Raw genomic sequence first — 11,994 nt, 5'->3', positions numbered from 1 at the left:
ATGAAACTGGCGCTTTCGGAGCTGCTAGCCTGCTTCCAGTTGACATGCGTACTGGCAGTGTTGTTTCGCGATGAATTTTGTGTTTGGGGGTCTCGTAAGCGAACCTTTTTTTTTTCTTCTACTCTCATAGTGCCTTTTATCTATGTGTGTGCGCGTTTTTGTAAAAGTATGATAGCCGGCCAAGTTACAAGACGCCGATAAAGCCTTTGAAGTGCCTGATGGCCTTAGCTTGCTCTTAAAAATGTAAGTACTGCCCCGCTCAGTCACAAGGGCGGATTTTGACATCTCGCACGCAGGGTCTCCGAAAGGGCATTGTTTAATCAGTCTAACCTACTCGTGTAAGCTACCGTCACTAATACGGATGCTCTGGTTAAAAAGTATTGTTGAAGCGCTTAGGGTTAGTTCTGAGGAGTGTGTATCTGCGGACCGATCCTCAAAGCATCATTGTGTGTGGAGTGGAGATTCTGCTTGCGCGAGTCGACTGCGCTCGCCTGTGCTCCCGCGAGCGTTTTCACGCGTTTGTTCTCGCCTCGCTGTTGCAATCGCTCGCTTGTCTGCTGCCCGCTCTTCTCTTCACACAATATTTATTTCCCACATCGCCGCCGCTAAAGTGTTCTGTCCGCATCGAGGACGATCGGAATAAAATATCTCGGGACGCTGACATTACGGCACACAATCAATACATCCTCTCTTGACGAGTAGGGCAGCCGCCGGTTCCATAATAATTTGCCAGCGGTGTCCCGTTGGGTTTGTTTGTGCCTGCTTCAGCAGCATCTGTACCGCCGCGTTCGTGCCTCAGGGGCGCGGTGTAAGCGTCCATTGCGCCTCGCTTTGTCTGTTTTTCTGTTTTCTTGGCGTTACGTTCAGCCCCGGTCAGCAAGGATGTGTCGGTCGCTTATCGCCGGAAGATACGCGAGGCCCAGCTTATATGATGCTCGCGAAGCGCTGCTCCTTGCGTGGCTTTCTGCGAAACCCAGTCAAAGCAAAGACAACAGCAAGGTGTCGAAGCGCCGGAGAACTCAACAAGAGGAAGCACGCGTAATACAAGCTCTGTTGAATTACAGCTTACTTTATTTTTTTTTTCGGCCTCCTTTTCTTTTTGCGAGTCTCGACCGCGGCTACTGTTAAACAGGCGTCTAGCACGGAAATCGATATATCGAGCTGCAGCTCGTCGGGCCGCGCATTACGGAACGTGTAGCGGTTGTTTCACGGACTGGCCCGACAAGGAAAGAAAAAAGAAAGTGACGATCACCGCCCGCGACGATGCCAATTACGCCGATTAAAATTCCGCCGAGCCGCCGCGTGATACCGCCGTTGCGTACTCGTCCAGAGAAGCCAGTGCGGCTTGAGGCGTCACTTTGAAGAACGAGCTTTCACACTTTGCCCGTCACGGCAACGTTCTCCGCGCCCGCTTCCTGTCTTCTTCGATTCTTTCTTCAGATGCGCTGCTGGAAGCTTTTGTTTTGGTCTCCTCTCCCTCTTTCCCACTGTTTCAACACTGTCGCTTCAGCGACGTTCAGACATTTAGCCGTGTTCCCATTAGGGCTGCAGAAGTATCTCTCACTCTCCCCCTTATTATGTGCATGGAGTTCCCGAGGTAGCGAGCGTTTCCACGAAAGACGTACTCGTTGATGACAAAATGCGGATGATTGCGCGTGATGAGCAGAGAGTTCCTCGTTCGTAGAAAGTCGTTATTAATGGCCCGTGAGTGGTCGGGCAGCCTTATGTGCGTTCTGAACGCGCTTTCAAGCTACAGGAACCACGTGAAAAGCACTCGATTTCTAGCACATCTGTGGCGGCACTCGGGGAAGTGCATCGTAGTGCACTTGACTGTACTTTCATACTTTTTTCTGAAATGACTTATGGTGATTTTCTAGTTTCTTCCCGCCAGAAAATGAATGTTATTACAGATTGTTGTGTTATGTATTGTTAATTGAGGAATAAACTACCGAAATGTGTTGTTAGCAGGTGCATTTTTCACAGACACTAAGAAAGTGCAGATTGCTGCAGTTAACATTATGTCCAGTCACTTATAGAAATCCAGGAAAGCAATTAATTCTTGTTTAATCTTGATACTGCTGTATTGTGTGCAGATGATATTATATATCTCTTTGTGGCTCCAATGCCTTTTTACTTCAGTACTGTGTTGCCTTGAAAAAAAATGAGTTTTTCTGCACTTTCTTGCAGCATGCACTAGTTTGAGCATTCAGCAGAATACTATGCAATAACAGGTGCCATCACGAGTATGCAGATTTGCATTGTGCAGCCTGTAAACGGACCGCATAGGTCGTTACATTGTGCTAAACAAAATTTAAGTGATTTATGGTAACGCAATACAACACAGATTTAATAAAAGTCTGGTACACAACATAAAGGGCAAGGATTTAATGCGTTTTTGTGAGAACTGCACTTATAAGGTAGATGCTTAGTTTTATTGTTGCCTGATCTATCAAGTAAAACACATAAAAGATGTGACCTACATTTGTCATATTTTCTGCTATGCACCATACATATTTGTTTCTTTTTATGTCTTCTTCACATAGCACTCTAAGAAATGGTCCAGAGCCAAGCCCATTTATGACCCTCATTAACTGTTAAAGTATGATTATAACTTTTAAGGGAGGCAGGAAGGTATAGCGTTATACATAGAGGGTGGGGGCTTGACAGAAAGCATTTAATTGAGCACCCATGCAGGTTACATTGTAGAGAAAAGGAATGTGTAGATGTTGGTCACAGAAAGTGAGGGTGGCGATAACAACCTAGCAACTATGCACATATTAGCATAAACATTTTCATTAGAATTCCAGGAGGGAGCTGTGAAAGTTAGCTCTGCTGCCATCCTGCGAAATTGGTAGAGAATTGTAGAATACTCTGTGGACCTATCGCAATGTGTCTGGCAGTGATGCCTTATTTTCTGGCCTAGGGTAGACCCTAATGTTTTGCTGGAGTGATGGAAACTTATTAATAGTCTTTAATTTTGCAACCAAAAGGAGTTGGGCAAGTTGGTTCTGATTCACGGTTGGGGGCAGTGCAGACGAAAAAAACAAAGTTTGCTGTTTTTGCATCACAAGGTGTCACTACTGGTACTGCTGCTTCACAGCTTTTTTCCGGCAAGTGCATCAGTGAAGCAGTAATGTAATGCTAAGCTGTATGTCATCAGGTTTAAGCTTTTTATTGTCACGGGTGTCTTAAAAAGCTCCAGAAGGGTCCCATGCAACCAGAGTGTCAGCATGGCTGAAGCAAAGAAAGCACCCTGTGCTTTCTTTGAGTAGTTGGCCTATTTAGAATATTTCTTTAAATACTGCAAGCAGCTTCATAGGCCACATTTAATACACATAGAAAGCGTTGTTGAGCTCTCTTGGGTCTTCTGCTGGAAGCCATGTCTCGTAATTTGTGTGGAAATATTCATCGTTTTGATCTTGTTGTTCACGAGTAAGCTTGCAGGCTGCGTTGACAATGCAGATATTGAAGGAGTCTTCGTAACACCATATCCTGGTTAAACTGCTCTGAGAAGTATTTCTTTAGCCTTGTTAGGGTGAGTGACACTAAAGCATGTGGTGCCATCTGTGCAGTATCTCCTTGGAGGCCGTACCATGAGTTTCCGGAAGCGGCCCCGCCCGGGCAGCGTCTCTTAAGCTTTGCCGGGGCAGCAATGTCTGCCAAGGCCCCATACTACTACAGTGAGCTGGGGCCCGACAAGAGCCCCGTGGGGGCGCCGCCACCTCCTGATGAGCCCCCTGCAGGGCTCAATGGCGGCACCCCGCCTCCGGGCTCTTCGGCTTCGGAGTCTGCAGCCGCGGACACATCACCCGTCGGTGACCAGGGCGGTGGCTTCTTCAACCCGCTACTCTCGATTGAGCCCGATGTTTCAGTGCCAGACACATCACCAAAGCGCAGCACTGGTGGCAATAACAACAACAAAAAGAAGAAGAAAGCCAAGAAAAAGGGTGGATCTCCCAGCAAGTCCAATGGCATCTATGGCACGACCACAGCGTATGCACGCCAGCTGCTTTTTGGCTCTAGCAAAACCAACAACGGGAATGACAAGAAGAACCGTCGGGGCTCTGAGCCCAACATCTACGAGGAGATAACAGACGCTGAGGAACAGTACAGTGCTGCGCGGAGTGAACAGTGTCTGCGAGCGGGCGGTGCTCCGACGATTCCGCGGCGACCCCGCCCGCCGCCTTATGATGGTGCGCCACCACATGTGCGCGAGGAGGTGACGCGGGTGCACCGCACGCATGCACACATCCTCGAGAACCTCAACCTTGATGTGGAGACCATGTTGATGCCAGACGCTGTGCCGCTGAGCGAGGTGCGGGGTGGGGGGGACCAGCAACAGCGGGGCAGCAGTGGGGACTATGGAACGTTGGGGACCAAGCTGGGGAGACCGATCGGGGACCCCCACCACCATCATCCACACACGACGTGGAGACGGGTGATGAATGAGTATGTGGAGCATCGATCGGCACCCGGGGAGCTGCAGGGCGGCACGCTGCCGGCGAGGGCATCCAAGCTGCACCGCATCCCTTACGCTAGTCACAAAAGTGAGTTGCAGTCCCGTTTTCTCGTTAGAAGGGTGAGCTAATAAGCAAGCTGTTGAAAATTTGTGCTGAAAATACAGAGTGGAAGCAGGCAAGCATGTGAGGAAAAGATGTGGTACAAGTGCTGTCAACTGAAGGTTTGTTCTCACTTGAACCAACAGTTGAGTGTGCTGCATTTGCAGAGATTGTTGTCAGTTTCCATTATACATTTAGGTTTGTAGTGGACCATTTGGTTTATATAGACATTGCAGACCAATGCCATAATGCAGAGTGTAGCTGTAGGTAAAACAATGCGGGCAAATATGCATCGGCATTATAACTGTGTTTGTGCAGCTCTGCACTCACCGTAGTATTCACCTGCAGTACTGCTTTAAAGTGCAGCTTAGCCTCACTGCAGTTATTCGGCAGTCTACCAAGGCTCTGCAAAGCCACAGCATGTTTAAGCTCTTGACTGTTCTTCATAGAGCCAGAAATAAAGAATATTTGCTGGCACATCGGTGCGTGAATTGCGCTCATCCCACCATAAGTTGTCAAAACATGATGGCTGAATGAATGCTCAGTGGTAAATTTGATCATGTATTTGAACTTGACCCGGCTTACCTGGGACAACCTTAAGAGTAGTGGGTACTGGCTGCTCCATTCATCTGACTCTGAGCATGCTGTTGTACAATGTTGGTACAGGGGCCAGCTATGCTGTACGTGTGTGGCCGAGCACTACTGTTTGTGATTTATCAGCATCTTACTGTGTGTGATATGCCATGCACAGAAGACGGAGAGAGAGAGAGATGTTCACTTGGAAAATTTTAGTGTCATTTCATCTGCTTTTTCTCATTAAGCCCCAACTTGCCGGCCGCACAGTGTTGAACATGTTTGTGAGCTGTTCAAGCTAATGAAGACTAATCAAGTGCAATTTGTATCGAGAGTGATAAGGGGCATAAGTGCTCTTGCGGACAGTCAAGCTTTTCAGCAGACCTGCACAACGTACTACATTAAAATGCTTGCATCTGTCATGGTGGCTCGGTGACTACAGTGTTCTGCTAAGAGCATGAGATTGCAAGTTCGATTCGCAACCTTGGGAGCTGTACATCCGTGGGGCAGAATGCAAGAATGCTCATGTACATACATACACAATAAAGAACCCCATGTAGTCAAAATTAAATCTGAGAACCCCACAATGCTCATACAGCCCAAGCATTGTTTTAGGACATCAAAGCCTATAATTTGAGTTTGATTGCTGACAGCTCAGTTTCCTCAGCAGTGGTAAGTTCCTTCAGCCATTCTCATTTGCATGTTATGGTGAGACACAATGAAATTACCCACTAGGAGCCACAGGCTCGGACACTGCAATGTTAAAACCAATGTACTTACTGTATTTACATACTGTCTGCTTTTAAGTTCTACAAATGGTCGTAATGGTTGCATTGCAGGCCTTTGCCACATTTTTAAGCATAAACTGTTGAGTGTCACATGGTTGGCTTTGAATTGATGCTTAATTTGTAATGGCATGCTCTAGACTCACTAACACGGTGAAAAGTTGCTTCTCTACTTCATTTTTATCCAACGTACCCTCAGCAGTGCCAATGATGCTATAAGTGGATTTTCAATATGGCACCTGCAACATCATCTGCAAGCCATCTTTTCTTGTCAAGAGGTGCTTTTTTGCTAACAGTCATTTCTGCCATAAGATTGCTAGAGGAATAGCATGTATTTTTTTCTTTTTTTAATTCTAAGCTGGTGGCTTCAATTTTAAGCTGATGTCAGGAAATTGCATCATAAAAAAAATTAATAAAAAATCGGATGTGACCATGATGTGAAAAACATAAAACTTTCAACGTCATAGAGATATTCAAGTAATAGCACTACCTTACTTACCTCACAAAATTGCTTGTATTCTCTGTTAATTATTAGTTGCTTATCTACTATCAAACACAATTTTCTATATTAGGGAATGCAATAAGTGCCTGATTACGGAAGCACTCATGTTATTGAACAAAATGCCATCTTCTGACTTTTACAGCTTATTATTATGGCCTGACTCACATTACTTACAATGCAACCTCTTGTTCCTTCAGGCACCAAGCAATGGTGCGAGCAATTTTTCATTCTCAGTTTGCACTGTATTCTTGGATTTAAGCCAGTCCTTGAGTTTATCATGTTGCGTGTTCTGAAAAAGAAAAAAAAAAAGTATTCACTTAGGTTCAAATAAACATGATTTTTGCATGATAGTATGTCGCAGTGACGAAGTGTGTTCGAGTTTGCACTACCATTAACCATCATATTAATAATGTTCACGTGCCCTCCACAGCATGACCAGGTTACAGGCACAGAAACATGGTTTTAAACTGTGCTCTCTGGATTCACGACTTATGCAGCCTGGCTTTATCTTCCTTGGCTGTATACCTTTATCATTTCTTCACAACAGCTTTTTAACTTGAAAGCCTTTCTCACACCTTCTTCATCTTACTTTCTCTTAAATCATGCAGGCATACTAGGCAATGTGCATGCCTTGCTCTTGCTTTTTTCTTTCCTTTTCTCTTTGGTGGGGGCGGTGGCGTCTAAGCTAAGGAGTTGTGGCAGTGCTGATGAATTTTTTTATTTACAGGATTATGCTAGTTGCTGCATTTAAAGATAGCAGTAGCATAAAGAAGCACTTGTATAATGACTTGAAATGTGTGTTCCATCATTTCTCATCTCACTGTTCAGCCTGGTTCAGCAATTTTTTTTAACCAGGCAGTGGTAGCGTGACATGAAATCGGCTGTTCTTCCTAAAGGTGGCTAAATTGTTTCCCTCAGCATTAGTAAAGCAGTCAGTTCGGTTATTTATTGGTGTAATTTAGCATGAAAATAGTATGCAATAGTGTAAAATTATCTGCGGCCTAATCTTGCGCCTTATTTAATAGGTGTGTGCCTCATGTGTTTAATTTTGACCGAAAGTTTCTCTATGCAATCCTTGGACTCGTTGACTGCTGCACTTTCGGTGGACAGTTTGTGAAATGTAGTAAGGATAGGATAGCAAGCTGGGCTGGTTGATCTAATTTGTACACAGTGTCCTAGTGCGATGCAAAGAACTGATAAGGACTGCGTGTCCACGTGTGCTTTGTCCCCGCCAGTTCTTGCGTTACACCAGAACAGTGCATACCAGTGAGATCTAAAATTCATATTGGCAGACTGTACTAAGTACTAAAACAACACACAGAAGGACACTGGTCATGCTTCTTGCAGCTGTTTTCATATGTGGTGTTTTAGTTACTGCTTATACTTGGTGACAATTTAAGAATTCAATACCCATCAAATTGAACTGCACCTGTATGTGCTTCCAAGCATAGTTCCTGACCAATGCCAGTATGGAAAGAAGTTCGTCTTCGCTGCAAACGTAATTGGCTGGTGCAGCTATAGAAATCCTCTTGCAAGTTTGACAGCAGTGACCACTGCATTCGCAGGTTGTCACTGACTCTAGTGTTGTTTGCCTATATGAATTACTGCCAGCTAGCCTTTCACTGCCGTGTTGACATGGGTGCACAGGCCATCGTGGTGGTTCCTTTCGGGCAGATCTCGCAGCTGCGTCACAGCCTCTGGGGCAACGGGCGCCCCTTTGTTTGTGAATGGGTGTTTCTGGCACGGTGGTGGTGGTGGTGGTGGTGGTGCTTGCTAACAATCCTTCTCGTGGGGGGGCTTCGGTGCTGGTGGCACAGCATTCCAGCAGCCTTGCCAGTCGGCACCGCCTCCTCCTCTCCCCGCTGGGTCAGCGTCCGCCAGCCCTTATGGGCGCGCGGTGCTGCCCAGCGGCAGCGAAGCGGGCACCGCACCCCTGCCCGAGCCTCTGTACATGCTCTACGACGACACGCACAAGCGGAGAACCACACCGCTGCTTGCCGCTGCAGGTTGGTGGTGGGACACACACACTTTCCTCCCCCTTTTCTTCTGTCCTTTTCTCTCTGTCTTTCTTGCTTGGCTTCTTTCTGTGCTTGTGCTGTCTCAGTATGCACCTGTTATGCCATTATGAGTTAGTGTGACTGGACCACTTTGTCAAATTTGAGGAGTCGAGTGATGGGGAATGTTGTGTGCACATATGTTTATTGTGACAACTTGCGCATTCTGTGTTGGCCACAGTTGTTCCCATGTAAGACAACACCATATATTTGTTGTTCCCATGGTACTATAGTGCACTTGAATGCTTCTCTTCTTACTTATACTCAACTTTGTTGCGGCTGCCCAGATGGCTGCTGAGAGCAGCCACTGTCCAAGAGGTTCTTGAAGGATGTTAATGTAGGTGTTGCAGTCATGGTCATAAATGTTGGAATAGATCAGTGTGCCAGTTCATGCGCACAGGAAAGAGAATGGTTTTTTTTTTTGAGTACCACCTGTTTTTATGCTTTGGATTTAATGCTAAGCTTGCAGTTTGAAATGATGTACCTGTGCAGTAGACTGATGATGGCCACTCGTTTGTCCAGCATTATCTGAGTTAATAAGGGCCTTTGCAGCTCTTCGTTGGACTAGTAGGACTAACTACTAATAAGGGCCATTATACTCTTGCCCCTTTTGACCCATACTTACGGTGTCTTGGCAATTTTTTTGTTCCAATTTCTTCGCAAGCTTATTCGCAAGTGGCAACAATTTCTTACCAAGCTTATTCACAATTGGTGTTCACAAATAGGAAAGAATCAAGAAAGCAGTCCAAAACATTTGGCTGTGTGTATGGCACAGTGCTGCTTTAAGTGGTGGGCAAGTGAGTGGGCCCTGATAATTACTGTATATGACTGTATACAGTAACTATAACTGTATACAGTAAATCTTGGCCATGATGGTTGGTGCTGCCCGCTGGTGGTTCTGAATTGGAAGTCACTGAAGCATTGCTCACCCTATATGTGTGAGGGCTTGGCTTGTCAAGAATCTGTATGACTTCGATGCAAGTCTCTTGTTTCTTGGGAAAATGGGGTCATATGCTTGTACTCGAGTACCCTATTATAAACATACATACTAGAACTGAGGGCTAATGTTCAGAGCTCTCAACTTCATCGGAATTAGTTTATTAAAACTTCAGGTCTGGCATATTGGTGCTTCAGGCTAGTCTGTTCTGTTTCAATTTTAACGTGAGCTAACAGAATACCTTGAAAGAAGAATGACAAAATATACAACACAATTTTGATAGGTGTGAAGAGAACAGCGTGAGCTTGAGAACAAAAACAAGGATGGCCTCCATTTCTCATTTTGTGTGCTTGCTGAAATTAGGACGAATGAATGCTAGACACATGTTGTAATAGAACATCAACAATTATTAATTGGAGTTGTGTGGATCTTGGCCAAAACAAAGAGAGTCAGGAAAAGAAAGGTTAATGTAATGAATGATGCTGTCGATGAGATGGCAAGATGGTATGGGGAAGTACGCACCCGTGTAGAATCAGTGAAGTTGGTGCTGGAGAGGAGTATTAGAAAAGGTTCACTTGGGTCAATGCCCCACTGCTGTACTTGGTAATTGTTATTGAGTCGTTGGTGATGATTGTAATGATGATGCTTTCACAGTGCTGTGCGCATTTGTGCCTGTCTTGCCTTTCATTGGTGCTGCCTGCTTTACTATTTATTGTGCATGTGTTGTGTTTGTCTGCTTGTGTAATTCCCGATTCGCTTCTTTGTCGAAGACCGTTGCTCCTCTTTTGCATGGCCACCTTCATGCATGTTTCGAACTTTCCAAGAAGCACGTATAGCTGCATCTTGAGTTTTTTTTTTCTGGCTGACTTCACATTAACATGAAACTGTGAGTACTGGAGTGCCTGTAGATTGTAAGTGTTTAGGGTGAGCAACAGTAGTAGGTTGCACATAACAGCTGATGACGACTTACGGTGGAGAAAACAAACATAGCTTGTGATTAAGAAAACACACCCCTTTCTTTCTTCTTTAGAAATCCTTTTTATGAACTTAAGGTTTAAGCCATGCTCTTTTTCTACTTTTGTTCTGGTTTTTGTATTTCATTTTCATAAAGACGGGAAGAGTAATTCTGTAGTTAACTGTTATAGTGTTTATTGATTTCGTTATTCTGTTTTATAGCATGGCTGTTACTCCTTCTGCAGTGGGTCAAAGGCATTCAGATCGTTATGGTCACTTAAGTGAGCTGTAACGTTTCGTCCATTCCCCGCCCCCTCCTTTTTTTTTGTACACTGCAATTTTATGCTGAGTATTCTATCTTTCTTCATGACATTAAAAGAAAACCAGAAGCATTAACTTAGCAGAAAAAGGGTGAGAAAAAAAGAAAGATATTGCGGGTCTGCTGTAGAAACCATGTGCGATATTGCAATGTATAACAAGCTTGCAAGTATAACGCAAGATATTGCAAGATATTGCAAGTATAACGCTTTCAAACAAAATCTGCGTAGAAGCCTTCACTGCCACCAGATGGCTAGTTATCTTACTGTGTTCCTTTTCATAAATTTGTCTTTCAATTGACTAATAGTTGCTTTTACTTGTTTACTATTATTGCTGAAGTCAGCTTGAAGGCCAAGCTAAGAGATTTAGGCACACTCTGAGTGTACAGTGCATTCAAGCTTGATCAGACCAGTGATTGGGTTGTTCATCTTTGGAAAGAAACAACTCAAGCCAAATGAGGTACAAAGGCGATCATTTTTAAAGGTGTGTGATCTTTTTCCTTACTTTTATTTTTGTAACGTAGCTTTTCACATTCAGGTAAATGGTTTTGTGTGGTCAAACATTGAAAACTTAGATGATGCAAAAAAAAAAAAAGGAATGATTCTAATCTGTGCTGATTACACAGCAGCATTGATAAGCGATGTCAACTATGTGAGGGGCTGGAGATAAAAGAGCCTCTACGCTGTTCGGTTGCCTCTCCTCTGATCAGAGCCAGCCATTGTGGCCAATTGGCACTTGACCTAGAAATGGGAACAGGGTCATTCGTCTGGGGCTCTCTGCGAACAGTTGAAGCCAGGAGTGCTTGGCTCGCGAGTTTTCTTGGTGTGAGCATTTTCCAGCAGAGGTGCCAGTTTTGTTTGAGGGGGAGGATGGGTGGCTGTATTCTGGATATTTTATTGTATTTGTTAACTGGCCATGTAACTGCCAAGGTGTGTAAGCAATATTATGACACATTTTCTGTCCTTCATTTGGCAACAAATTGCATACATGGCTGCACTTACTGAAGAGAATCTGTCAACAATCCACAGCTCTCGAAAACTGGCTTCAATGTTCAAATCAGGCACTTACAAATAGCTGTGATGAGTGGGATGTGACTTTGGCAACATAGTTACAATATTGGTAGGACAGTGGATACAGCAGAACGCCGGAACATCCCACACCCTGCAAAAACTAAAGGGGGTCACAGGAAAAGTGGCCAGAATGATACGGAGAGTGGCGAAAAGCAGAGACGGCCTAACTGAGGGAGAGACCATCAGCCTGGTTCACACATTCGTAATTAGCCGCATCACATACGTCCTTCCGTATCAGGCCT

The 11,994-nt window shown here is 44.8% G+C and overlaps 1 protein-coding gene across 3 annotated transcripts in view; it reads left to right on the top strand.

Moving 5' to 3' along the window:
- Positions 1–11,994, top strand: part of LOC126544497 (uncharacterized) — a 69,265-nt gene that overhangs the window by 911 nt on the left and 56,360 nt on the right. For 2 of the 3 annotated variants that reach the window (XM_050191850.3, XM_072287228.1), the window contains exons 2-3: positions 3,573–4,547; positions 8,237–8,425. In XM_050191850.3, the coding sequence (XP_050047807.2) occupies positions 3,573–4,547; positions 8,237–8,425 (1,164 nt within the window). Of the gene's footprint in view, positions 1–73; positions 244–3,572; positions 4,548–8,236; positions 8,426–11,994 lie in introns of those variants that run through there. The other variant, XM_072287229.1, reaches the window with a different exon arrangement.

The sequence above is a fragment of the Dermacentor andersoni genome, chromosome 3 (genome assembly GCF_023375885.2).
Source record: "Dermacentor andersoni chromosome 3, qqDerAnde1_hic_scaffold, whole genome shotgun sequence".
Taxonomy (NCBI): domain Eukaryota; kingdom Metazoa; phylum Arthropoda; class Arachnida; order Ixodida; family Ixodidae; genus Dermacentor; species Dermacentor andersoni.
Note: the sequence above shows the minus strand (reverse complement) of the source record. Positions and strands in the feature narration are given on the sequence as shown.